The sequence below is a fragment of the Sus scrofa genome, chromosome 3 (genome assembly GCF_000003025.6).
Source record: "Sus scrofa isolate TJ Tabasco breed Duroc chromosome 3, Sscrofa11.1, whole genome shotgun sequence".
Classification (NCBI taxonomy): domain Eukaryota; kingdom Metazoa; phylum Chordata; class Mammalia; order Artiodactyla; family Suidae; genus Sus; species Sus scrofa.
The window spans coordinates 113,956,920-113,983,153 of record NC_010445.4 but is presented as its reverse complement, the minus strand read 5'-3'; the positions used below and the strand labels follow the sequence as shown (position 1 = coordinate 113,983,153).

At 52.5% G+C, this 26,234-nt stretch overlaps 3 protein-coding genes across 6 annotated transcripts in view; 1 reads left to right on the top strand and 2 right to left on the bottom strand.

Annotated features, from left to right (window-relative positions):
- PTRHD1 (peptidyl-tRNA hydrolase domain containing 1) lies at positions 211–3,980 on the bottom strand. The gene is made up of 2 exons (XM_003125332.4): positions 3,694–3,980; positions 211–955 (listed from the first exon to the last, which is right to left on the bottom strand). Exons 1-2 carry the CDS (start codon positions 3,943–3,945, stop codon positions 785–787), a joined length of 423 nt encoding a protein of 140 aa, XP_003125380.1. The 5' UTR covers positions 3,946–3,980; the 3' UTR covers positions 211–784.
- CENPO (centromere protein O) lies at positions 3,953–14,419 on the top strand. 3 transcript variants are annotated; one of them, XR_002342821.1, is made up of 8 exons: positions 3,953–4,099; positions 4,389–4,497; positions 5,535–5,704; positions 9,693–9,810; positions 10,494–10,753; positions 11,978–12,149; positions 12,874–13,136; positions 14,315–14,419. XR_002342821.1 is itself a non-coding variant. In XM_003125331.6 (7 exons), exons 2-7 carry the CDS (start codon positions 4,452–4,454, stop codon positions 13,008–13,010), a joined length of 903 nt encoding a protein of 300 aa, XP_003125379.1. In that variant the 5' UTR covers positions 3,953–4,099; positions 4,389–4,451; the 3' UTR covers positions 13,011–14,145. The 3 variants fall into 3 exon arrangements, 2 of the variants coding, with proteins under 2 accessions (XP_003125379.1, XP_013851754.1); XM_003125331.6 differs by lacking the exon at positions 14,315–14,419 and having other exon boundaries at positions 12,874–14,145; XM_013996300.2 differs by lacking the exons at positions 3,953–4,099; positions 14,315–14,419 and adding an exon at positions 4,106–4,248 and having other exon boundaries at positions 12,874–14,128.
- ADCY3 (adenylate cyclase 3) overlaps positions 14,101–26,234 on the bottom strand; it is a 94,049-nt gene continuing 81,915 nt past the window's right edge. For both annotated transcript variants that reach the window (XM_021087776.1, XM_021087777.1), the window contains exons 10-22: positions 25,940–26,082; positions 25,617–25,778; positions 24,393–24,480; positions 23,497–23,613; positions 21,582–21,841; positions 21,233–21,298; positions 20,208–20,289; positions 18,751–18,909; positions 17,845–17,991; positions 17,204–17,323; positions 16,236–16,359; positions 15,484–15,608; positions 14,101–14,980 (exon numbers count right to left, since the gene is read on the bottom strand). In XM_021087776.1, the coding sequence (XP_020943435.1) occupies positions 14,798–14,980; positions 15,484–15,608; positions 16,236–16,359; positions 17,204–17,323; positions 17,845–17,991; positions 18,751–18,909; positions 20,208–20,289; positions 21,233–21,298; positions 21,582–21,841; positions 23,497–23,613; positions 24,393–24,480; positions 25,617–25,778; positions 25,940–26,082 (1,776 nt within the window). In that variant the 3' untranslated portion in view covers positions 14,101–14,797. The remainder of the gene's footprint in view (positions 14,981–15,483; positions 15,609–16,235; positions 16,360–17,203; positions 17,324–17,844; positions 17,992–18,750; positions 18,910–20,207; positions 20,290–21,232; positions 21,299–21,581; positions 21,842–23,496; positions 23,614–24,392; positions 24,481–25,616; positions 25,779–25,939; positions 26,083–26,234) is intronic.

Genomic DNA, 26,234 nt, shown 5'->3' with positions numbered 1-26,234 from the left:
AGGGCTAAGCTAAGGAATCCTGCCTTTAGTCCATGGCCAAGTTGGAGTCTCTACCACTGAAAAGCATGCTCAGTGATCCTTTAGAAACCTGGTGGCAGAACCTCCGCTGCCTTGTAACCAGGATAAGCTGGAGGTGAGCAGACCAGTGGGCCACTCACAAGAACTAGGAGAGCCTGACTCAGGGTGGTGATGCTAGAAACTATAAGGAAATAGAGGCCATACTGGATGTATTTTATTAAGTCAAATAAATAAATGTAAGCATCTTTGAAACTGAAATACATCTTATCATTAATCGCACGTCTCAATTTAATTGGAAGCATCTCTTCTTTCTTCATAACATGTAAGATAATGGTATATCTTAAAGTTGATGGTGTCCTAGATTCAATGATTACAATCCGTGGATGTGAATCAGAAATAAGAAAGTCAAAGGAAACACTTTAAATCTGGGTGATGGGAAGAACTCAGTCTTTCCTAACAAAAAGTAAAGAGCATTGCCTTGCCCCTAAATAGGAGTCTAACCGAATTTTCTGCTTGAACAATGAATGACCCATAGAGGATACTGCTACTCACCCCTTTCCCCATCTGAACTTACTTAATAATTAAAAAGAAGTACTTATTAATGACAACTTTAATGTGAACATGTGTTTGACCCTCAAGAAACTGTCAAAATTTAAAGGAAGAGGGACGTGCCCCTGGAAGGGGTATGGGATGCTTAAGGACAGACAGCATGCAGTTTCTGGGTCCAGCTGATATTCAAACGTATCAAAGCAACTGCTAACACCAGTTACTTGAATAGTCGGAACTTCTTCAGATACTGGCCCACTTCTTCCTTGGGGTAGGGACGGAGTGCGATGCAGGTGGGGATGTTCTCTGGCTGCTCCAGCCACAGCTTGTGGTCAATGTTCTTCTCTTGCAGCGTCTCGGCCAGTGCCTTTAGGGTGGTCTCATCTGGGGCCTACAAGGAGGAGAACAGACTGAAAAGGAAGCATCAGAAGGCAAAGGAAAAAAAAAAAAAAAAAAAAAGCATGGAGGGAGGCTCCTCTTAACTGAAAGTGGAGGAACAGCCCTACCAAAGAAGGAGCTTTAGAGCATGTTTCCAGAAGCCACAGCTTCGTGGCTCCATTTGCCATTCACCCTCTGAAGGGGTGGCAGTGGGGAGAAGCTTTATATTCCTATTTATAAAATGGAGATTTTTTTCCCCTCCCCTCTGGAGACGGCGAGGGAATGCACTGGTCGTAAAGGTGCTCTGCACACTTCCCAGTTCTCTTACGACTGGTGCCTAAGCAGCCATCCCTAATCCTTCAGCCAGCTCCGGGCTGACTATGGAGGGGTTTCTAAACATCACATCACCTCCACTTCCTCCTGCTTCCACCCTGGTTGACACAAACCTGGAAGGATTTTCTTTCTGCTGGAGTAGTTCCCACTTGTTAACTCGAGGGTGAGCAAACTATTCTCTAGTATCCTTCTGAAATTGTTTTCCTGATCTTTATCATCCATTACAGGAGATAGGAGAGCTATCACTCAGGAAATAAAGATAATGAGGGCGTTATGCTGCATAAGGTGTCTATTTTGGCCTATGAAGGCAGAAGGCACTGAGGGATGAGAGATTTGTCTTATCAAATTAGAGGATGATGGGATTGCCACTCCTAATCGACGGAGTCCTTTGGGCATGCTCGAGGGAAATGCACGGACGTCCCTCCCTCCTTCTCCAGCACCAGGAGCAGCACAGCGCACGTCAGAGTGAGTCCAGACCCTTGTCCCCCCCACTTACTGATTGTGTCATCTTTGATAAGTTATGTGATTTAGCTGACCCTTTGTTTCCCCTTTGTAAAATGGGATGATAATGCTTTTTAGTAGCAGTGAGGATTTGATGAAATTAGACTCAGGTCTGTGCTTGGCACACGGGAAGCACCCAATAAATGGAGTTAATTTTTTTTTTTTTTTTTTTTTTAAGGGCCGAACCCACAGCATATGTAAGTTCCCAGGCTAGGGGTTGAATCAGAGCCGTAGCTGCTGACCTACACCACAGCTCACAGCAACACCAGAGCCTTAACCCACTGAGCAAGGTCAGGGATCGAACCTGCGTCCTCATGGATGCTGGTCAGATTCGTTAACCGCTGAGCCACAACAGACACTAAAGGGAGTTAATATTGGCAATGTCTTACACTTGGACTTTATGGTTACAGCAGCACCTTTATTCAATCGGTGGTGACTCCTAAGTCCCTTTCTCGAGTCATAGCTAACAACAAAATCATGAGATGTCTTTAAAACTCCTTGAGTTTAAAAGACAACAACTCTTGCCCACCCAAGAGTTTAAAAGGGTCAGTGATCCTTACCCCACGGAGCAAGGTCAGGGATTGAACTCATGGATCCTAGCCGGGTTCATTAACTGCTGAGTCACGAAGGGAACTCCTAAAGGTGTAAATATTTTACGCAACTCAAAGTGAGGGAGAGGGGGATTATCTGAGCCTCATGATTTCTTGATTTCCTTCCTATAAAATTCCTATAATCTAAAGGAAAAGCTATCTCCTTTCTGCCTACTTATAGATTCTCAAAACATTTTCCTACTATTTGATGTTTCACTGCCCAACAGCAATTTTTTCTCTTGAAAAATAATCTGTTTTTGCAGCTAGCCAAGAAGGAATCATCTGACTCCTCCACCCTAGGGTTCTGCTTTATTTATTAAAACAAATTTTATATGAGACAAAAACTGCCTTAAAATGAAAGCAATAATTTTTTTTTTCATTTTAAAATGTGTTTAGTGTAGAAAACTAAAAAGACAGAAGCAATAGGAAATAACCAAAATTCCCCCACCTGCTACTCAGTATTTGGATGTATTTCTTTAGTTTTTCCTTTCAAAATCTGGATCATTTTGTATGTAGACTATAGTTCAATTAGCCTCACTTCATGAGCACTCTTCCATGCTAGCCAAATATGCTCCAAAAACATGATTTATGCTAGATTCATAATAATCCATTATAAGGGCATAAGTTTAGCCAACCTATAGTATTGTAAATTTAGTGATGTCCACATTTTTCATTATTATAAAGTGCTACTATAAATATCTTTGTACAATGCTCTTTGGGTGCATCTTATTATTTTCTTAGGATAAGATATGTTTGCCCAACTGCAAAAAAACACAAAAAAAACAAAAAAAAAACTATTCTATACCCTTGGTTTCTGGTACCTTTGAGCTAAGTTCAAATTATACTAGGGTTTATTTTCAAATAATTTGGCATCATACCCAAGTAAATGCTTCAGTTTGACTTCACCTGAAGTAAGGAACTCTGTGTCCTTACCCTTCTGGATCGGTTTTGCGGCGAGGGTAAGGGCAGTACTTTTCAGCGCAGCCATTAAAAGGCCCGCCCAGTGCACAGGTAGAAAGGCAGGCGTGACTCCACCAGCCTCCGCTCTCACAAGCATCTACTGAAGAGGGACGCAGGTGAGACCGGAGGGGTGCACAAAGCATTAATAACAGGCCCATACTCCACTCTTCACATCGTCAGGCCCCGTCCAGCCAAGGTAAGGGGCCCCGGGCAGTAGCTCCAGCCGGAGAACCCGTCCCAAAACTTAAAAGTTAAACACCCCTCCCCACTAACGCCACACCCACTTCACGAAGTTAGGCCCCCGTACTCAAGACCACACCCACTTCCGGTATCGATGACCTCAGCGCCCCTCCCCCTGGCGGCTCACCTCGAGGACCACCTTGCGCATGCGCTCCAGGTCCTGGAGGTAAGCTGCAGTGTGCGGGTGGTCGCGGTAAATGTGCAAAGCCGCGGTGGCTGCGTGACAACCCTGTGCTACCAGTGCGCCCGCTGGCCAGGAAAATGGAGTCTGTGAGAGATCCTTCCGTAATACCAAGTATTGTACCAGGATTTGCGGCGCTGCGCCCGAGGCCGCCATCTTCCTGCCCAACAGAACGACCGGGCCTACTGCCCGGTGCATGCCGGGATCAGGGAGGAGCCCCGCGCGCTGCCATGTTTTTGTACGGTGGGAGCGCAAAGCACGCTGGGACCGGTTGTCTTGGTTTTGAAGTTGAGGATGGCGGGAACTCTTGGACTTGTCCTGATTGAGCAAGAAGAGAGGAGTTAAGGAGAAAGTAAGACCCATTGGCGGACAGAACCGTAATCAGGGTAGAAAGCTGAGCGGCCTCTTACAGCCCCTTCCGTGTGCGAGGAAATCCCCTGGAGCAGAGGCGCGCCTCGGGAGCTCGCAGGGGCAGGAAGATAGACTTGGACACCACAGAACGTAGACCCGGGCAACAGACGGGGCGGGTCCGGGGAGTCCTGGGGGTGTCACTTGGGGTACCCGGGGCTCCACGGGTGTGTCCCTGCCGTCTGGATTTGTCTGAATGTGAATAGATTCTTGCCATTTCTTTTGCCCCCAAGGAAAGCCGTATTACTGGTGCCCGGACAGTTTTATGGAAAGGCTCTTGAGAAGCCGAGGAGGAGATGGAGCTGGCGAATACTCTAAGTCAAGACGGCGAGTCCGGAGGAGGTATTTAAAAGATCAAATTTTCCCCCTTACTACTGCTGCCCAAAGATAACTACCAGGTTGAAAGCCCATCCCTCCTCTAAGCGAAGTGTGACCTGATCTATTATGGTTTACTCCAGTGGAAGGGGCAGTGCCCGGTGTGGGTTAGACCTGGGTTTGAGTCCCGGCTCGGCTGTTATAAATATGGTGGCCTTCGGCAAGTTATTTTACCTTTCACAATTTCTTCGTCTGGATAATGGAGGTGAATAATAACATTGTGGTGGTTGTGGAAATTAGGTTAAGTAATTTTAATGCTTTTCAGGTGAAGCATTTAACACATACCTAATTGATAGGAAATATTCAGTAAATGCTTTAATTCATTACATGCTCTGCAAATACAGGATCGAGCACAGGTGTGTTTAGGTAGTGACTGTTCACAGGTGTTTTGTTGTTAGAGTCGGTTAGCATGTCACCGTGACCTTTGCTACATTGAGCTTTACTTAGGCTCTTTGGAACTGAGATCTCTATGCATTGGTGAACTTGTTTTCCTGTCTGATATCCAGTAATATTGGTGGACAGTTCCTTTTAGTGTGTGTCTTTATAGTCCTATGCTCCTAATACTTTGCAGAGCTTCAGAGTACTTACTCAGGCCTCTTTGGATGTTTCAGTCCAAACAGTTATGCATTAGCACTTGGGGAAACCATGCACGAAACCCAATTTAAAAAACAAAATTCTACATTTTTAAAAAAGAACTTCTGAGTCAGTGACTTTGGTGACCCTGTTTCCCCCTGGGTCGCTATCATCATGGATAACTGAGATTAGTTATGTTCAGATAATGCCCTTTTTGAACAGTGTCCTGGTCAGGGACTACTTGGTAGGTCAGTGTTTGGCCTCAGAGGCTGCTATCCTTGACTTCTGTTTTCAGTTCCTCTTGCTTTAGAAATTGGCTCCAGCATCTACAATTTAGCTGTCCACAAAGTGTTACCCTGAAATGAAGGCTTCCTTTTGCCAGAGTTAGAGATCCTTGGCTTCCTGTGACAGTCTCTTTTTACTTTCCTCAGGTGTTTTAGCTCATTTGGAAAGACTAGAGACTCAAATGAGCAGATCCCATAAAAAATTGGAGGAGCCACAGAGCGCACAGGCAGTGGAAAGTGCCCTTGGAACCGAGATTCGTCAACTGAGATGTCTGCGAGATAAGCTGAGGGCTGAAGTGAGACACCGCCAAGCCAGAGTAAGGAGAGGGTGAGGCATGCTGACAGGCTTTCCTAGAGTGTGAGAAACAGACATGACTGGGAAGTAGCGAATTTGTATAATGTGTTTTACCTGCAGTCCCTGATTCCCCAAGTGATCAAACCTGTAGTCAGCTAATACCCGTATCAAATAACAGTTGGCAGGCCTCACTGCTGGACCAGGTGAATTCTTCATAAGTTTCTTAACCTGCCCTCATAGACATGAGCCTCTTACCTCAATCTCAGCCTGACTTGAGTCGTTGCCACTGTTTTGTCAGTAGCACCATCTTTCTGTTACCCAACTTGAAACCTCACAGTAAACTCGGACTTTGCCCTATTTTCAGTTTTCCCTTTGGCCCAGATCCAGTTAGCAAGACCCGTCAGAGTCTTCTTTAGATGGTGCTTCTTCTGTGTGCTTCCTTCTTCCCCTCCATCCCCTCAGCTTCTGTAGGTCAAGAATTACCCACACGTGGGGAGTTCCCGTCGTGGCGACTAGGAACCATGAGGTTTCGGGTTCCATCCCTGGCCTTGCTCAGTGGGTTAGGGATCCGGCGTTGCCATGAGCTGTGGTGTAGGTTGCAGACGCAGCTCATTGCTCCCTCATTGCTGTGGCTCTGGTGTAGACCGGTGGCTACAGCTCGAGCCTGGGAACCTCCATGTGCCATGGGAAGCGGCCCTAGAAAAGGCAAAAAGACCAAAAAAAAGAAAAGAGCCACATGTGTCCTAATCATCTACCAGGTGATTTGGATGGCAGGACTGTTGCAGTAGTCTGCTAGTTGGTTCTCTTCTGGTATTTATACTTCTTCGATAAATCCTGCACGGCCAAGAAAATCTTCCTAAAACACTACATTCTTCATTAAATTACAAGTTTCTGTGCTCAGTGTCAATCACCATTCATTGCCCGGGGTTAAGGCCAGCCTTCCTTTTCTCGCCTTCCTACCCTCTTCCTCTTCCCCCCTTTCCTCCATTTCTTCTCCTCCTCCACCTTCCTTCACTTTTTTATTAAAGTAAAATATATATACACAATATATGTAACATATATACATGTAATATGTGGAATATAATGTGTATTGTATATAAAGAGCACAGATCTGAAGACCCTTTTGCAGAATGAACACACCCTGGTGGGTCCCACATAGATCAAAGTGTAGACTGTTACCAGTATCCCCAAAGTCTCCCTCTTACACCCTTCTAGTCATTTCTCCCAAGGTAACCACTATTCTGACTTCTGTTACCATACATTGGTTGTACTTGCTTTTTTTGTGTGTTTTTGCTTTTTTAGGGCTGCACCCACGGCATATGTTGGTTCCCAGGGTAGGGGTCAAATCAGAGGTACAGCTGCCGGCCTACGCCACAACCACAGCAACTTGAGATTTGAACCGTGTCTGCGACCTACACCACAGCTCACGGCAACAGCAGATCCTCGACCCACTGAGCAAGGCTAGGAACGTCCTTGTGGATACTCTGGATTTGTTTCCATTCTCCCGCAATGGGAACTCCAGGTTTTACTTGTTTTTGAACTTTATATATAAATGTAAAAAGTATAAACTGTTCTGTCTGGCTTCTTTTGTGAATGTTATCTCTGAGATTTCTTCCATGTTGGTGAATGCCGTGATGGTTCTTTTTTGTTGCTCTATAGTTATTCCATTTTAGGAATATCCCACAGTTTATCTACTTATTACTCTTGGTACATTTGGGTTGTTTCACTTTGTGTCTATTCAGAGTAATGCTGCTGTGAACATTTTTGTTCCTGTTTTTTTATGTAAAAATATATACTTTCCTATTGCATTTCTATGTTACAGGGTAGGGCATGGTAGTAAATATTGCTAAATGGTATTTGAAAGTGATTCTGTCAGTCTCACATTCCCAGTAACAATGTATAAGGTTTCCATTGTTTTGCATCTCTACCAATACTTGATATTGTCAGTTTAAAAAATTTGTCATTCTAGGAGTTCCGGTCATGGTGCAGTGGTTAACGAATCCAACTAGGAACCATGAGGTCGTGGGTTCGATCCCTGGCCTTGCTCAGTAGGTTAAGAATCTGGCATTGCCGTGAGCTGTGGTGTGGGTCTGATTGGACCCCTAGCCTAAGAACCTCCACATGCCTCGGGAGCGGCTCAAGAAAAGGCAAAAAGACAAAAAAAAAAAAATTGTCATTCTACTGAGAGTATAATTGTAAATCATTGTGGATTAATTTGCATTTGCCTGGTTAATGATTTTAAATACCTGTTTGGATGCTTGAACATCTATTGTGAACTTTCCAAGGCTTTTGTTTATTGGGTTGTAGATCTCTTATTAAATTGCAGAATGTTTTACGTATTTGAATATGAGTTTTGTATAAGTACGCTGAGTCGTAAAGACTTCGGCGTGCCTTTGCACTCTCTAATGGTGTCTTGTGATGAAAAGAAAGTCTGTGTTTTAATGAAGTATGATTTAGGAATCCCACTTTATGCACTGTTCTTGTTTCCTTGTCTTCTCGTTTGCCTGACTTAAGATCATAAAGATGTTCTGTGTTATTTTCTAAAAGCTTTGTTTGACGTCTTGCTTTCAGAATGAGTCCATCTGGAGCTGATGTCTGTGTACGGTGTAAAATACAAATCATGCTTCTTCCTTTTTTCCGTAGAGCTGTCGCCTTCCTTTCGTCCCACTTCTTGACAGCCACGCTCTCCCATTGTATTGCAGTGGGTCTTTGTTTCTCTCTTCTCCTTTCCTGCCACCTTTTGGGTTGATGATTTAATTTTTCCGCTAGCAAGCTCCCTTAGCTTGTTAATTACACAAACTTTCCGCACTCTCTCAGTGGTTATCCTTGAGAAAACATGCTGTTTTTCTCTTACTAGAGTACACAGCAGAGTAGTACCTTTACCACCTTCTGCGTAATTACAGAAGTTTATTTTTATTTTTTTGCTTTTTAGGGCTGTAGGTGTGGCATACGGAGGTTCCCAGGCTAGGGGTCGAATCAGAGCTGTAGCCGCCGGCCAATGCCAGAGCCATAGCCACGCCAAATCCGAGCTGCACCTGCGACCTACACCATAGCTCATGGCAACACTGGATCTGTAACCCATTGAGCAGGGCCAGGGATCAAACCTGAGTCCTCATGGATCCTAGTCGGGCTCGTTTCTGCTGAGCCACAACGGGAACTCTGCTTAGCTTTTTAACTTTCAGCGGCTTGGCCTCTCTGGTTTCTTAGTACCCGGTCACACAGAGGCAGTTGAAGATTTGGCAAATGCATGTGGAATGTTGGGTTTGTTTTCCTTGCCTTGGCCCATAGTGAAGCTGCTTTGGCAGCTTGATCTCCATTTTCTGTTTCCCTGGCAGGTGAGTGTGCCTCAGGGTCTAGCCTGCAGCCTTCTGTTTGGACTGTATTTGCCCGGTGATAAAACTCAGCAGATGCTGAGCGGAAAAACCTCAGGGGAAGCCCAGCTAACTTGGGAGCATTTATCTTTAGTCTTTGATCTGGCTGTTCTGCTGGTTCTCTAATGCCTTTGGGCCATTTTCGGCTTGTGTGCTGGTATGCGTGCCTCTTCCTTTGTGGTGTTTCTCGGGTTTGTACAGCATCTCAGAGGGAGAGTTGCTGTGATACCACCTACTGGGCCACAGCGCGCAGGGTGCAGCTCAGTCAGTGTCTCTCATCCCTGCAAAGCCTCAAGCGCTGACCCAGCTTTCTCAGCCTTGCCTTGTCGCACCTGTGTTTGGTCACCCTGTCCCTTGTCACAGCCTTTTCTTTTTCCTCTTAGGATACTCTCCATGCCAGCCAAATCCATTGTTCTTCAGGCCGGCGCAATTTCTACTTCTGATTCCCTAGCACCGTAACCCACAAGATTCTTCCTCAACCTTGAATTCGTAGCTCTAACTGGCTTCTCACTGTAGCATTTCTTGATTCATTATGTAATTAAAAATACTCTACATTTAACTTTTTCCCAGCCAAGTGAGGGCGGGGACTTTTATTATGCCCATTTTATGCCCAGTTTGATCTGCTATCTTATCTTGCAGATTAAAGCATCTACTGCCAGTGTAGCGCCCGACCAAACCCTGGAGATGAGTGAACAAGACATTTTGAAGAGAAGGCAGGAAAACTTGAAGGCCATTCTGCAGGCATATCGTTTTACAGGTAGAGTTTTTTTCTGACCTCTTTCAGCCTGCGTCTCATCTTGAGTGAGTTAATTTGCAGGATGTATTATTAGTCCTGGACTTACTTCATGAACCCTGATTTTGGTCCCCCTCAACATATGTACACAAAGCTGGCCTGCTGTTCGTAGGCAGCTGTACCTACAAGATTGGCCTCTCTGTGCAGCAGAAGATTGGTTGGTAGCTGGCTGTGACTATTCATTTTAGCAGTTCAACATGTGCTAGACCCTGTGCTGCTAGAACTTCCTTACTGCTGGCTTGCTTTATGCCACCAGATCGTTTGAACCCCTCAAGTCTCTGTTTCACCATCAAAATGGGGATTTATTCTATTATCTATGTCATAAGAGGATCGTGGGAAGAGCTGAGGGCCACTGTAACTATTTGACTCTCAGGAAGGAAAGCACAGGTCGATTGAAAATTTCAAAATCTTTTCCTCAGTAATTTGACATTAGGATGTTTTTTCATTTCCACTCTTCCTCCGTGGTTGTAACAACTCACAGTTTAACGCACAGTGAGCCAGAGTCAGTGAGAAGAAGAGTCTGTGACAGTCATTCATTCAACAAACACAATGTATGGACGGGGCGGGGCTGAGGGGACTGGGATGCTCAGATGCACAAGATACTGTCTTTGCCTGGCATCTCGTAAGGTGCCCCCCCTTCGTCTCAGGGATCAGTGGGAAACTGACCAGCCGAGGAGTCTGCGTCTGCATCAGCACTGCTTTTGAGGGGAACCTTCTGGATTCCTATTTTGTGGACCTCGTCATACAGAAACCACTTCGGATACATCACCATTCGATTCCAGTCTTCATTCCCCTGGAGGAGATAGCTGCGAAATACCTACAGACTAACATTCAGCACTTCCTGTTCATTCTCAGCGAATACCTAAATGCGTACTCCGGGCGGAAGTTCCAGGCAGATCGGCTTCAGGTATCTGCGACCTAATAAGGCATTTTGTGAGCCCAGAGAGGCCTAAATGGCAAAAAGGAACAAGTTCTCTTTCATGCTTTAAAATGTTTCCTAACTCTGAGCCAGAAGCTTGAGGACAGTTAGCCTTCAATGCTTGTCTCTCTCTCTCTCTTTTTTTTTTTTGTCTTTTTTATGATTTCTTAGGCCACTCCCGCGGCATATGGAGGTTCCCAGTCTAGGGGTCAAATCGGAGCTGCAGCCACCGGCCTACGGCAGAGCCACAGCAAGTCGGGATCCGAGCCGCGTCTGTGACCTACGCCACAGCTCACGGCAGTGCCAGATCCTTAACCCATTGAGCAAGACCAGGGACCGAACCCGCAACCTCATGGTTCCTAGCTGGATTCATTAACCACTGAGCCACGATGGGAACTCCCGTCTCTTATTTATATGCCGGCTATTTCCCACCTTTTTCTCTTCTGTTGAAACTCCAGATGATGTGGAAGCATGGAGTCTGATTAGGGGGTCGTTCAGTCGTGGATGGTGGTCCTTGAGCTTTTATACTGACCCTTCCTTTTCCTCACAAAATAGTAGAGTGCCCTTGCTATACCTTTAATTCAACAGGGATTTATCTGCTGTGTGCCAGTGTCTTGCTGAAGCTTGGGTGTAGATGCAAAACAGAACAGTGGTTTCTAAAATACCATAGACGAGTACTGTCCATCTCTGCCTAAGCTCTGGCTCACCTTCTTAGGGTTGCAATTGAGCTAGGGTTAAGCTTTAAAAAAAAAAAAATGTGGACAAGCAATGATTGCACACAGGGAATAAATGATTCTTAAAAGCTTAGCATTTCCTTCATTATGCATTTGCAGTAACTTTGAAGCTCCTGGTTGTCAGTTAGACAGACTTAAAATTGATATGTGAATGGAGTCATGAAGCTTCTAAGCCATACCCATGAGGGCAGTGAAATTCTTGGCAGAAATAGCATCTCCCCTGCATCCCTAACCCCTTGACCATTTACTTAGTAACTGCCTCCTACAGGCCGCCTAGGAGGCCACCGACTCTTAGTTTCTCATCGGTCTCTATCATTTGTCCTTTTTTAAAGCCCTTCTCCATCCTTCATGTATTTCTCTGAGATTTAATTAATGGGCCCTATTTTTGGTGGACATGTTTGAAGGGTCACAACCACTCACTGCTTTGGAGCTGTAAATGTCATAGACTTTGTCTCTCTTTTGATCCTCACCCGCACAGAGTGACTTTGCAGCCCTTCTGGCCGGGCCCTTGCAGAGAAACTCACTGTGTACCGTGCTGTCATTTACTTACAACGTGGAGCTGAAGGGCCAGTCCTTCCCCTTTGGTGCTAGACTGCTCTATAAGGACCTCACAATAACCCTTCCTACCGACGTCTCCGTTACCCATCAAGGTAAGAGGAAGGATGCCGCCAGGAAGAAATGATTATATGTTCCGGGTTATTCGGATGGATTGAAAGGGGGTGAGACAGTGAGAATGTCGGGCCTGAGGCACCCTTTCTGTTTATGTACCGTAGTCGGCAGACTGCAAAGACCGGAGCACCAAGCACCCCCTCCTTGTGCCCCCAGGTGTTCCTCCTCTTCGTAAGCAGTAAACAGAATTGTCCTAGTTTTCCTGGCTCCATCCAACTCTGCTCCTGTCGTTTCCGCTTATGCTTTGTCTTCATTGGCGACCCTCCTAGAGAGACAGCTCATGAGGCTGTGTCCTGGGTCACTGGTGGCGAAGAGAGCCAAGACTCGTTTCACTGTGAGCGCAGGTAGACGTGACCAGTCCGTGTACCTTAGCCATCCACTCGTCCCTAAAGGGCATTTCTGCAGGGATGGCTGAGGGACATTTGTTGTGACTTGGTTTCAGTTAAATGTACCGTAATAACGTGATGGGCCGTAATGACAAAGTAAAATGTTTTTAGGAGGCAGAAATTTTGACGCTGCTGCAGGTTTCACATCTTAAGTGTTCGATTTCTCTGGGCGGCGTCTAAGTTGCAGGTCTCAAACGTTCACTGGGCCAGTAAGGGGCAAGCTGCTCTCGGCTCCAGACCAAAACAAAACCAAAATATTAGTGATTCAGGTTCTGATTCCTACAGCTGCACTGAGATTGACAGAATCTGTCTTTTTCAGGAATGGACACATTACCATCCACATGGGAAGAACAGCGAGCAGCCCATGAAAGTCTGTTTTTTAAAAAGCCCCTACATCAAGTGTTTACTTCATTTGCAAGAAAAGGAGACAAGTTGGATGTGAACCTGGCCTTCTAGAATGTTATCTGCATTGAGGACACATCTGAAGAGAGTAAACTAGTCCTGGACGTAGCTGGAGGCAAGGTGCTGGAAACTGAGAACTCCTGAAAGGCCCAGTCTCCGTGCCTGGGGAACGTGCCTGTGGTGAGAACAGACGCCTGCCTCATCCGGACAGTTGGGGCAGGTTTGGGTCCATAGCCTTGGCGTTTTTGGATGTTCTCCACGATCGCCTGGCCACTTGTCATAATGCTCAAGGTCATTGCCGCTGCTTTTGATCCTACATCTCTAGCTGAAAATCAGAGTGGTTTGCGGGGTGAGAGAAAGAGAATGTACCATGCCACTGAGGAGTACTTCTAGCTTTTAGGAAACCTTCCAGTGATTTTGCCTCAGCTCCTATTTGCGACTTTTGACAAGAAAGTTCTTAGAATGCTCTAGGTTCATGATGACAGACTTAGACAAGGAAAGTGTATTTAATCTTTGGTCTGGAATGGTATGTCCTAGGCCACCGCTTTACAAAGGATGTGGTGTGAGAGTGCACTGGGGATAAGATGATTGGCTGTAGGAATAACATTTCCTAGAGCGTGTTAGCGGAGTGCTGGGTGGATCAAGGCAGCCGTCCAGAAAGCTGGGCAGAAGCCCTCTTGCCCCCCCAGCCATTGCGCAGGGCGGCAGACCTCCCTCCTTGCTCCCTTCCCTCTCCTGCAGACTCTAGGCCATGGCAGCGCAGTTGTCTTCATCTCCTGCCCCGATTCATGCACCACTTAGAACCAGGGCCTCTTCCCTGCTGGTGGTGTGTGTTCCTTGGCCTATGGGAGTGTGTGCTGTCGTCATGCCATTTTCATTCTCGTCCCCTAAATAGGAATCAATACTCCCCTTGCTGCCCAAGGCCCAGTGCTGCGTTCTGGCCTCACTCGAGATGGGCAGCAGCCCCTGCCAACTCTGGGAGCACCACGGGGAACCGTCTAGCCAGCCTGGATGAGCATCTAGAAGGAAGCAGCTCGAGAACGAGAGCAGGGCCTTAGTTCAAGCTCTTGCTTTCCAGGCACATGGTGAGGAGCAGGGTAGGAGGGATGAGGGCTATTGACAGAATTTTCACAATGATCACATGTAAGTTGAATAAAGCTTTTAATAAAACAGTCTTGTTCTTTATCAATACCTGTAAATTCTCTTTTTAAGCAGTAGCAAAGGCGACTGTAGCAAGAGCTCAAAAGGCAAGGCAATAGTGGAGTGTTTGTTAACAGAAAGTTAAAAATATAAATGTAGAAGATCTGTTTATATATTTTTCTCTCAGAAATAAAGCCCCTTTCCCTCCCTCCCACCAGGTAAAAGGAAATATTGCACTTTCTGCTCTCCTGACTAAGGTGACGGCGGTTTCAGAAGAAGCTTTCAGGGCTACCAGGACCAGGGCCCCTTCCCCTCGCCCAGACCAGGGCCCGGCGGGGCTGCGGAATGAAAAGCGGAGCTTGCGCCCGAGCTCCCGGCGCGGCGCCAGCAGCCTTGTCCTGCCCTCGGTTCTTCTCACAGTGGCCACGGCCTCTCTGGGGGAGGGAGGGCTCGTCGCGGGGCTCCGCCCGGGAGCCCCGCGCTGGGGGGAGGCCGCGGGCACCGAGGAAGTGCGGCCCCCGAGCTCACGTCCAGGATCAGACGAAGGCCGGAGGAGGTTTTCAGACCTGCCGTCCATGGGCGTGTGCACGGGGCGGCGTGGGAAGCAGGGACGCGGTCACCTCTCCTCTCCCAGGGCCTTGCTTCCACCCCAGACACACCACTGTCCCCTCCCCTCGGGGCCCTCGGGGGCTGGCGGCCCCTCAGGAGCTGTCCACCACCTGGTGGGGCAGGGTGACAGAGGCGCCGTTGGGGAAGGCCGCCGGCTTGTCACGCCCCTTCAAGAAGAAGGTCAGCAGCTCCCCCTTCCCCTTCACGAAGATGGGCCCCCTCCTCACACAGCGGGAGGCGTACTGGCGGAGGATGAGTTGCGTTTCCTCCACCACCTGCGGAGGGAGAGCGGAGCGTGAGCGCGGCGAGGGCACCCGCTGGTGCCACACGCCCCCCAGCCCGTCCCTCGCGCCAGCGCCCTCCTGCCCCTTCATCCCCGCGGCCGGCACCCTCCTCCGCCCCGGAGCTTGTCTTGGTGCTCCCTCGTCTGGGGGTCAGCCGCAGGGACCCCCAACTCCTGCTTTCTTCTCCCCTTTGCGCCTTTTATGTGGCACTTTCCTGCCCGCATGTCAGAACCTTCGCACCAAGAGGCAGGATATTCTGATCCCGAACTTAATCCTGCACTTTTGCCAATGGAGTTGAAGGATTTTCTCCCCTCTGCTAAGACATCTCTTCCCAGTCCTGCCCTTGATCTCAGTCCTGCCCTTGATCTCAGCCCTGCCAACCGAATATTCTGGGCCAACAGAAAGAAGGCAGCAGTGGCCGCAAATCAAGCACTATTCCAGGCTTCTTTCTCCCCTGGCTCGGAGCACACGGTCGCCGCTGTCGCTGGACATACCTGAATGTTGCCCATGACCCCTGTGGACTCCATCCTGCTGGCTACGTTGACTGTGTTGCCCCAGATGTCATAGTGCGGTTTCCGGGCTCCGATGACCCCCGCCAGAACCCCTCCTTTGTTCATGCCTTGGGGCAGAGGCACAGAAGTCAGCAGAGCTGCATGCTGTTAGCATCCCAGAAGCTACCAACTCACAGCCCTTGCCACCTGACTCCAACCACAGAGCTCCTGGTCATGTGACATCGAGCCTGCCCCGAAGTTGCCAGAGGACAGAAATAACGTCTTCTCCTTTTCCTCCTCTCTGTGGGCTCAGCAAACGTCAGCCACCCCCATACGCTAATAAATTTAGTCCAGAAGCCGTCAGTTGTTCTCTCCACACACCTGGTACTGCAGGTCTCGCGTGACCTCGCCCGGGATTGAGACGACCCCCCCCTTCCCTGTCGCAGGTGGCGTGCGACATGCATCCCGAGAGGCCGGACCAAGGTACACAAAGCCCTCGGGCGCAGAAGATCCCCCAGGAAGGGAGACAAACTCAAGCCCAGCTGGACTCGGGGACAGCATGGGACAGGGATGGCTGGCCAGCATTTCCTCCGATTTTTGGTTTGATCAGTTGGAACTCAAGACTCGCTGCGTGTGACTCACCCCAGCCCAAACGCCTTGGGTGTCCCCACGCCTGGGCCCCACGCTGTGCCCACCCCCCGACCCCCCGCATGGGGACAGGGCGCAGCAGGAGCTCGCGAGCCCAGAGGCCTCACCGATGCGCAGCATGAAGTTGTTGAAGGACTGGTTGTTGATGTTGGTGAGCGTGTCCTTCATGGCGAGCGCGAAGTCGGCCAGGTCCGCCAGGTGCTGCCAGCGCTCCCTGTCTGACTTCTCCTCCTGCGCCAGAGAGCAGCCGTGAGGGCCCAGCACCAGCTGGGCACCGTGCCCGCCTGTCACAGGCTTTCCTCAGCTCTGATGTGTCCCTCAGCGTTCCCCTGGGTCCTCGCGGCCCATGGGGTGGGGAAGACACGTCCTGCCCAGCCCGGCGGCGGCCTGGGTGCCATGTATCGGATCGGGAGTTCCGGCCCCTCACTGCCCTCTCTGAGCTTGGCCTTGAATTCTGCATATCGTCCTCCTTTGGATTCCTCAGCTAGGTTACAAGCACTTGCGGGCGATGCCCCATCCCAGATCTGTTTCCTCAACTTCACCCAGAAGATGCAGGACAGTTGTCAGAGACGACAGGGACAACGCGTGAAGAACAGCCCTTGGGACTGGGGCCGGGGCCCGGCTCCTTTCCTCTCCGGAGCTAAAGGGAGCCGGCCTCCCAGGTCTGGACTCAGCAAGAGGACAGGCTGCCAACCGGTCAGCGTGCGGACCACTGGCCTTTTCTAGCAGAAGCACTTCCCCGCCCTGGACACCTTGACCCTGGCACAGCCGTGCGGACGGCGCCTTCCGGAAGCAGGGGGCGCGTGAAGGGGCTTGGCCACGGTTGCACAACCCACCTCAGCCTGGCCTGGCGGGGGGTCGTGTGTGCTCCCCGCTCTCTGCCCTTAAACTCAGTAAACCTGATTCTGTATTTCAGCATGTGGAGCTAGCAGGCATGTGGCCGTGGCCCCTTGGCACGGCAGTACTTAACGGCGGCTCCCCTGAGGACGCGTTTCCCATGCCCTGGGCACGGGCTGCCTCTCCCTGCCCGCCCCCCCACCTGCCACCTCCTCCAGCCCTTGAGCTGGTCAGCTACCTTGGCGGAGCTGGTAAAGCCATTGGTGTTGACGTCCGGCGTGACGCCGGAAGCTGCCATGTAGGTGCTGCCGATGGTTTTGATCTTGGTGATGACCCGGAATTTGGGATTATCCAGGAGCTGAGGGAGGATTAAGGAAGAGAGTTGTCAGCAGTCCAGGGAGGTCGTGGCCACTTTGTCTGTTTACAACAACCGCACGAGACATCCGAGGGCTGTTTTCCTACGAAAGCTTCCTTCAGCTGCTTCCTGCCACATGAGCCTGGGCACACGTCCTGACTTGCCGAGCCTTGGCCTCTACCACCTTAATAACAGGACGAAAACGCCACCCTGCTAGGGCGATGGTGCATGTCCATGAAAGCATTTCCCCTGGTACACGAGTTACCTTATACATGTTTCCTGAATCTGAATTTGAAGGTGAGAGGAATCAGAAGAGCCTCGGGATCTTATTTTAGGCGGTCCTTAGCCTATGGACTTGGTGAGTTCCCAGGCTGCCACCTGGGACCCAGCGTCTCCAGGTGGCTGCAGAAGCCCATGCACTCTGGGGAAGGGCTTTTATGGAAAGGCACAGCAGCTAGAGCAAGGCCGAGTTCTGACTTCTGGAAGGACCAGCTTTGCGGCAGGAGGAGGGGAAGGGCACTCACGGAGTCGAAATCGGAGATGATTTCGTTGAGGAAGCGCAGACACTCGATGCCGCCGTTATTGATGCTCTCCTCGGTGTAGAAGTCGGCGAAGTTGGGCAGGGAGGCAAACATGACTCCAATCTCATCGTAAGACTGGCTGTACAGCTCCTGAAGAGGCAGGGCCAGCAGGTCAGAGAAAGTGGGCTGGATCGCGCGCTGCAGAAAGGAACCGTCTGCCGCCACCCCCGGGACATGTGCACTCAGCTTTCTGGACGCATCACCCATTCCCAACTCTGAACTGTTAGAAAGCAGCTCATCACAAATTTGAATAATTAAAAAGGAGCTGCTCTGGAGTTCCTGTTGTGGCTCAGGGGCAATGACCCCAACTAGTATCCACGAGGATGCAGGTTCAATCCCTGGCCTCGCTCAGTGGGTTAAGGATCTGGTGTTGCCATGAGCTGTGGTATAGGTCGCAGACATGGCTCGGATCTGGTGTTGCTGTGGCTGTGGCCCCTAGCCTGGGAACCTCCATATGCTACAGGTGTGGCCCTAAAAAGACAAAAAAAAAAGGACCTGCTCTGGTGCCCGCCACAGCCCCGGCTCTGAGAAGCAGGGTGGGCTGGAGCTGGGCAGTGAGGCAAGAGAACCAGTCTGCCACCATCACAGGCGACAGAAAAGGGGCTCCGCCGAGGGTTCATGTGAAACGGGCCTCACAGAGATTGCGGCTCCCAGAGACAAGGCCTGCAGCCAAGAGCCCGTGAGCTCCTGCTCTCGCGTCTCATGCTGTGGCTGCTGGTGAGTCGCCTCCAGCCCTACCCAGGCCCGCACACCGCGTCATGAGGAGGCTGGCCCGGAGGGGCTCCCTGGCGGAAAGCCAGGTGAAGACACAGCCTCGCGGCTCCGGTTCCAGCGCGAGGCCGCCCCCACCTCATCTCTCTTCTTGGACCCCAGGAAATGGCGTGCCACGTGCTCAGGCAGCATGTTGGTGACCAAGGCCTCGTTCCAGCGTCGCATCTCGTAGACACGCTCCTTCTGGTCGTGGACCTCAATCTTCCACAGGAACAGTGTCCGGGCCAGTTTCTCCACCTACAGACACAGACACAGGCCAGGTGTGTGCCCTCAGCTGGCCATCTGACAGAAAGATGAAAACGACACTGGAGTGGAGCGCCTCCATGCGGAGCAACAGGAAGACGGCTAGACGGTGGGGGGAAGGGGACCCAGAAAGAGTCACCTCATCCAAAAGGCCACCCCAGGGCTCCCACTGTGATCCGGTGGTAACGAACCCGATTAGAATCTGTGAAGACACGGGTTTGGTCCCTGGCCTCACTCAGTGGGTTAAGGATCCGGCTCAGATCCCGCACTGCTGTGGCCAGCAGCTGCAGCTCTGATGTGACCCCTGGCCTGGGAACATCCACATGCCAGGGGTGTGGCCCTAAAAAGACACACACACAAAATCTACTCCACATCTACAGTGAGGGTCCCAGCCTCTGTGGTTGTAGGAGACATGCGGGAGGCCTTCTGGATTGTGGGGCTTCCTGGGGCCTAATTTTAGCAACAGGCCCACTTTGTGGATGGTGGCAGCAGCGGGGATCTCCTCACCCAGAAAGGAGTCCCCAGTTCCATCCGTTTGGCTGAGAAATGGCTTGGGACGGCCGTAGTTCCCAGACAAACCACTGGGTGGCACTTGAGCTGACATGGAAGCAGTTCCCTGCGTGGATGCTTCCCTGCCCGCTCCCTCTTTTTCCTTTTAACCAAACAAAAACTTCATCAGCTCCTCTCCCTTTATTTCCTGGCTCCATAGTATGTTAGTGACCCTCAGAGCCAGGGTGAGAGCAGATCCATGTGCCCCTGGCTTTATCCAGGCTTTTGTGCCCCTTCAACTTTTTTTTTCTTTCCTTTTTTTTTTTTTTTTTTTTAGGGCCGCACCCGCAGCATCTGGGGGTTCCCAGGCTGGGGATCGAATTGGAGCTACAGCTGCTCGCCTATACCACAGCAGCACAGGATCCGAGCCGTATCTCCGACCTACACCACAGCTCACGGCAATGCCGGATTCTTAACCCACTGAGCGAGGCCAGGGATCGAACTCGCAACCTCATGGTTTCTTAGTCGGGTTCATTTCCGCTGTGCCACAATGGGATCTCCCCTTCAACTTTTTGCACCCAGGCTTCTTTCACCTTCCTGCAGGAGGTCAGAAGGAAGAAGAACTGTTGTTCTCGCATTACTGAGGAAGAAGCCAGAAAGTGGCACAGGTGGCAGCCTGACCAGGGTCACATGCCGTGTGGGAATCAGGAGCCTGGATTCCTGGATCCCAGGCTGCGTTTCAGGAGGCTCTGACAGGTCGGCGCAGAAGAGGAGGGTGTGCGGGGGGTGAGGAGGGTACTCACGTGGCGGGAGAAGTAGTAGAAGCTCAGCATCATGACAAAGACCATTGCCGTCATCGAGTACTTGGAGGGCACCAGGGGCGGCCTGTGGGCGAGAGGAACTCAGCGGAAAGGGCGCCCAGCTGCCCCTTCCAAGGGCCTTTTATTCTGACTTGGCTGTGCTGTCTCCTGCCACCCCAGAAACATCTTCTCAGTAACCTAAGCACCTTTGCATTGAGTCCAAACTCCCACTGGGCTGTACAGCCTTCTGAAATCACTGGGTTTCTGTCTTGACAGCCAGCCAACTCCTGGTCCCTCCCGCTGCGCCTGGAATCCACATCAGGCCTTCGGGGGGCTGCTCCCCAGATGTTTAATAAACATTGTATCACCCGACTGACCCCCAAAGTAGCTGCAACCAGGGAGGAATCTGGAGAAAGGAGAGATGCCTATCTCCATGATGGGACTAGGGCACGGATTGACCGTGCTTTTTCGTAACTCGCCCATATCTTTGTGTGGAGCTATAAATTATCTCCATTGCTATACAGTATTTTATTATGTGAATATATCACAATTTATATATATATCTACTATGGATGTCATTTGGGTTCCCCTTTGTTTTGGATGTGTGTGCGTGTGGGGCACTCATGAACGGGGCACCTATGGATGTTCCTGTCCACGCATCCTAGGACCTACTGAGTGCGTCAGTGATCTTTCCTCCTCGTTTTTCTGCCCTCTGTCCTGTCAGCCCGTAAAGGCCCTGTCCATCCATCCATCCGGCTCCTGCTCTCTTCACCTCAGCCCAGCCTCCTCTAGACCCACTGCCGCTGCTCTCCAAGCTTCACTCTCTGACCCACGATGGGCCAGCGTGGCCAGGTCAGTACTAAAATCTGCTCCGGCCTCCCAGAGACACACACTAGCTCCTCTGGCTTGAGCCTCCTGCGTGAGGCGCCTCTGGAAGGATGAAATCGTGGGGGTTTGGCCTGTGGACTCCCTGTCTCTGGAAGACGGGCCAAAAACGCAGACCAGGACAGGAAAAGCAGTCCCCTTACCTGTCAGTGCCATTGAGCCCAGGGCTAGAAAACACCTGCATCTTCTCTAAGGCGACCATGGGAAAGCTGTCGGGACAGATAAGAACACACTTAGGCCCCATCTGGGTACAAGAAGCCGGTGCCCCGTCGGACTCTGAGGTCCCCCCCCAAGCGTGGAAAGGATCTGTCCTGGGATCACAGCCCGCCCACTGTGGGCCTGTCTGTGAGAAGCCGCGAACCCTGATTCCCACACAAGCCTCGGACCAGCCCTAGAGACAGCCGGCTCCGTGCAGGCCCATGACCTTGAAATGGGGGCCGGGGGTGCGGGAGGAAGGAAACCACACGGATCCCCAGACAAGCGTCCTCTTACTCGTGTTCCTGGAACCGTCTGCGGTCGTACTCATCGAAGATGGGGCGCCAGGCGTAGATGTTGATGGTGCCCACGGCCCCCGCGATGAGCAGCATGAGCGTGAGCTTCACCATGTGGCTGACCTGCACCAGCATGATGGTGGCGATGAGGGACAGCACCGCGACGTAGCTGTAGTACTTGGGGTTCTCCACGCAGCCGTCCTCCAGCCGCGCCCCCGCCGTGCTGTTGCCGGGTCCCGCGTCGGACTGGAGACAGCTGAGCTGGAGGCCGGGCCACACGGGGCCGCGCGGGGCGCGAGGGGACAGCAGACCCTGGTCAGAGACGGCCGCGCCCGGGCCCCCGCCCCTTCCCACGGGGCCCCCCGCTAACACCCAGAAAGGGGCGATTCAGCCGCAGGACACGAAAGTGAGCGAGTCCTGCGGGGAGCTTTCCCGGCGGCTCCTCTGAGGACCGAAAGTGGGCTTAGGACCGCTGCCATCCTACAGAAAACTCGCAGGCTGTGCCTGCCCGACGTGGCAGGATCAGCCAGGGGTGAAGCCGGCACCAGACCGAGTGTCTGGTCTTTGGGCTTCGAACCCACCGTGCCCTTGCCCACGTCACACTGTTGTGCCAGCGGGGCCAAGGGCCAGCCGGTCAGCCCTCCCCCAGCTTCACTGCCATGGCAGCAGGTCTCTGCTCAGACCCTTCATTTCTGGAGTCTGGTCGCTGGTCCCACCGCTGGGCAGATGTGGTCCATGGAAACTGCCTCCATAAACTGAATCCAACCTGCTTTTCCTACTTCACCCCCTGGCACTCGTCTGGCTCTGGGGAAGCTCCGGCTTGTGGGTCTAGCACTGGGGGAAGTTTCCACGCCTCCTTAAGTTTCCACCTCCGCACTGATGACTGGACCCCCAGACATCCTGCAGTGTCTGCGACCCTGTTAAACAGTGGTCCCCAGACGGGTCCCGACAAGCAGCCTGGGCTTCTCGCCCTGCCCTGTGGGCACCGGCAGCCCATGGGCATGTCAGCTCCCGGGGCTCCTAACTCCATTCCTGCTGGACTTTGCATCCACTGGCCCAGGGCTTTTCACCTACACTGCTGCCAGAATAAGTCTCCATGCTGTGCTTTCCCCTGTGTTTCAATTGCTAAAGAGAATAAAGCAAATTATGTAACATATTTGCACAAGGTAGGCCTCTTTACGCGGGTGTCTCTAGTACCGACACTGGAGGGAGCTGTGAGGCCTGCAAGCAGAACACCAGGGACAGCTCCAGGCACCCCGGGCTCAGTAAATGCCTGGTGGCTTCCAGCTGCCACCCCTTCTCCCCAGGAAAGCATCCGGCTGCCCCTCGCAGGCCCTGCGTGAACGGAGGAGGGCAGAGCAGTGGATTTCGTCTGCCGCTGCCTGCCTGGCGAGGGAAGCTGCCGTCTCCAGTGACCCACCTCCGGCAGGTCTGGCCTCGTTCAGAGGGTTGACAGCCAAGCAGAGAGCTTGGTTTACCGCCCTGGTCCTGATAGATGCCTGACACTAGCCACACTGCGGGGGATACTTAAGACATGCAGAAAGCCTAAGTACCGGGGTCTCTGAGCAGCCAAATATGGAGGGAGGAAACAGAAGAGGGATTTAGAACTGCCTTGGTTCTGGACTCTGTTCCTTACTGGCTGTGTGACCTAAAACAAGTAACTGAACCTCTCTGAGCATCCTTTTTTTCACACCGAACTACAGATGACCCTGACCTCTTGGGATTGTCACACAGATTAAAAGGTCTGGAGCAAGGAGCTGGGGGAGACCCGGAGAGTCCTGGGGTCCTCCGTTTAGGAAGCTGGGTGTCCCCCCAAACCTGTGCCTGGTGGTGGAGCAATGGGCACACTGCTCGTGCGGGCCAATTCAGAGGCCCCTCTGAGGGCAGGTCCCCGCAGCAGGACAACAGGGGCTCACCATGTCCACAACGTTTGCCATGACCAGAACGAAGATGGCCAGCATGGCCCAGGTGTTCCTGGCCCAGCGGGTCCGGTCGATCCAGGTTGAGAAGGCCACAAGCTTCTTAGGAAAGGCCTGGAAGGATGGAATTTCAAGGGCCCTGAGCCTATGACGGCCCTCGAAACATACCTGCGAACCGCTCTGCTCCAGGCTTTCCAGGAACCTAGAAGCAGTGCTTGCGAGTGCGTCGGCCAAGACCTGCCTGCGGCAGAGCTGAGAAGGTGCAGGGGGCCGGCTCTGCCCTCTCGATCCTGCCGGGGGTCGGGGCAACACCGCAGCTGCCACACATCAGAGCCCTTCCCAGAGCGGCTCAGCCACCGCGGGGGCCACTCACTGTCTCTGGGCGGCGAAGCTGGGTCAGGAAGAATCTCCGAGGGCCAGCTGTCTCTGCCTGGCTCTTCCTGCCTTTCCTGGGGCAGCGATGCCCAAATCCTCCAATTAATTAGGGTGACTTTGCCTCAAACACTGCCTTTCCCTTGTCACTCTGATCAAAACCTCTGCCTGGCACCCGGTCCTTACAGGACGAAGTCCCAACCCCTGCGTCTGGCTTTCAGGGTCCTTCTCAACCAGGGCCCATCCACCTTCTAGCCAGGCCTCCGCTGCTCTTCCACCCAGGGTGCCGCTCGTCTAGCCTCTGGCTCTCTCGCCAGGGCACGCTCCAGGCCAGGCCCAAGGAGGGTGCAGGGCCGACAGTCAAGGGATGGGTGATGAACGAACGGATCAATGCCTGACCCTCCGCAATGGAAAGAAGCTACTTGTAGGGACCTGCTTGGCCACAGCTCCCCCAATGCCCACGTTCCCGGGGAGGGCTGCTCGCGCCAGGGGGCTCTGTGCCCAAGAAGAGCGTGTCTTACCCGCGGAAAGATGGCAGCCAGGGAGCAGATGGTCAGGATCAGGAGCAGAACCTCCCCAACCACAAAGGTCACGTAGTTTGTCATTAGCCTGTAAAAGAAAAAAGAGGTGGGTGGGCTGGGGGCTTGGGCGGGGGCGGCGTGGTGGGAAGGGCAGCAGAGGGAGCAGTGAGTTGAATCAGGGGCCAGGAGGGCAAAGGAAGGGAGAGGAAGGGCAGGCCCTCTAAGCAAGGCACAAACCTGTACCTGAAAAGTTCCATGTGGCATCAGGGAGTTGCTGCCACTTGCTGCACAGATCAGAAGAGGCCCTGACGGGGGCTGCTGGCTGCACACAGGGCCCGGGGCTACGGGACCCTCCCCAGCTGTAACTGTTCTTTGGGACGTTTCCCAAAGAAGGACAGACTTGCAGGTGCCCCGGGCAGAGCCCAGTAAGACCTTGGGAGGGGGCTCTGAGGAACGAGGCCTCCGCCCCGTTGCCATGATGCGAGGAGGGAGCGCGGCAGGAGCAGCTGACTGCCGAGGGCGCCGACCCTAGGCCTCAGCCCCAGGCCCCAAGCAGCCCTAAATACCGTGCAGTGAATGAACCCTCACGACTGCCGTGGCCGGGACAGGCATCATCAGCATCATCACCTCGGGCCTCGTGGCTGCGTAAACAGACGCTCCAGGAGCCCCGAGTAATGCGCCCAAGGTCACAGAACAACGAGCAAGCCGCATCTGGAACCTGGGACCAGGTGACGTGTCCAAGGGCTCCACGTGGTGGCCAGATCAGGGCTACACACGCCCTCCGTCCTGGGGGGACTCCCTGAGCCGGGTGAGCTGCCGATGGGCTGTGGGGAGGAGGGGCAGGGGATCCCAGCACACCCTGCCTTGCCCCCAGGACTCGCTGCGGTGAGAGAGGAAGCGGTCTGCGCCCAGAGCCTGCGTCTTCGCAAGATGAGCCCAGAGGCTGAGGCTGAGGCGTGTCCCGCCCAGCAAGGTCTCCTCCCCCGGACTCATCATCCCTCAACTCCCTCGGCCCCAGGGAGCCCCATTTTGAGGTTAGTCTTGTCCTGAGGCCCCTGGGGCAGAGACAAGGGAGGGCGTCTAGGGCGCGGGCCCGGCCTTCGCTGGGGCTGCTGGGGGGCCGGGGCCAGGGGCCAGACCGGGCCCCTGACTTGGGCTCCGGCTGAGGCCGCATCCCCCAGGCCTAGGGAGCTCGTGGCCTTCCCTCCCCCAGCCCCTCCTCACCAGGGGTCGATGAGGGCCTCGACCAGGGCCGTGCACAGCAGGACGACGCAGGAGCAGCTGAAGGCGGCCCCGCTCTGCTTCTCCTTCTCCACCGAGTAGCGCGTCTCCATCTCGGGGTCCATGAAGCGCATGGACAGGAGGAAGGTGTTCCGCTTCTTCACGCTGCGGGCGAACAGGCCCCGTGAGACACACCCGCCACATGTGCCTCCACCCACCAGGAAGGGGCCGGATCCTTAAGAAGACGAACTGCCCGGACCCCGCGTCAGGGCCGGACGAGGCAGGTGCCACGGGCCAGGGGGCTGGATGGCTGCAGGGCCACTTACACCTGGGCAGACTCCCGCTCCAGCAGGGCCTCGTTGAGTAGCTGGTTGAGCTCGTGCTCGTCTTCAGAGGCGTCCACCACGCGATCCGCCAGGTCCTGGAGGCGCAGCCTCCGCCGAGGGTTGGGGAATGAGGGGTTGTCAGCCTGCAAGGCAGTTTGGCAGAGTTGGGGGGCAGGTGGGATGGAGGAGGGAATGGATAAGCTGGGGAGGGGGAACAGAAGGGGTCACAGGAGCACCAGCCCGTTGGCTTTCAACCACGTCCCGGGAAGAGTCTCCCTACTGTTCCCACCCATCC

What these genes read in the sequence shown, in the direction of transcription:
- PTRHD1 (XM_003125332.4), bottom strand. Translation starts at nt 3,945, where the DNA reads ATGCACCGGGCAGTAGGCCCGGTCGTTCTGTTGGGCAGGAAGATGGCG. An exon ending in TGCGCAAGGTGGTCCTCGAG is followed by an intron (nt 956 to 3,693) that starts GTGAGCCGCCAG and finishes TCCTCCTTGTAG; the next exon opens with GCCCCAGATGAGACCACCCT.
- CENPO (XM_003125331.6), top strand. Translation starts at nt 4,452, where the DNA reads ATGGAGCTGGCGAATACTCTAAGTCAAGACGGCGAGTCCGGAGGAG. An exon ending in TGAGACACCGCCAAGCCAGA is followed by an intron (nt 5,705 to 9,692) that starts GTAAGGAGAGGG and finishes CTTATCTTGCAG; the next exon opens with ATTAAAGCATCTACTGCCAG. An exon ending in GCAGGCATATCGTTTTACAG is followed by an intron (nt 9,811 to 10,493) that starts GTAGAGTTTTTT and finishes CCTTCGTCTCAG; the next exon opens with GGATCAGTGGGAAACTGACC.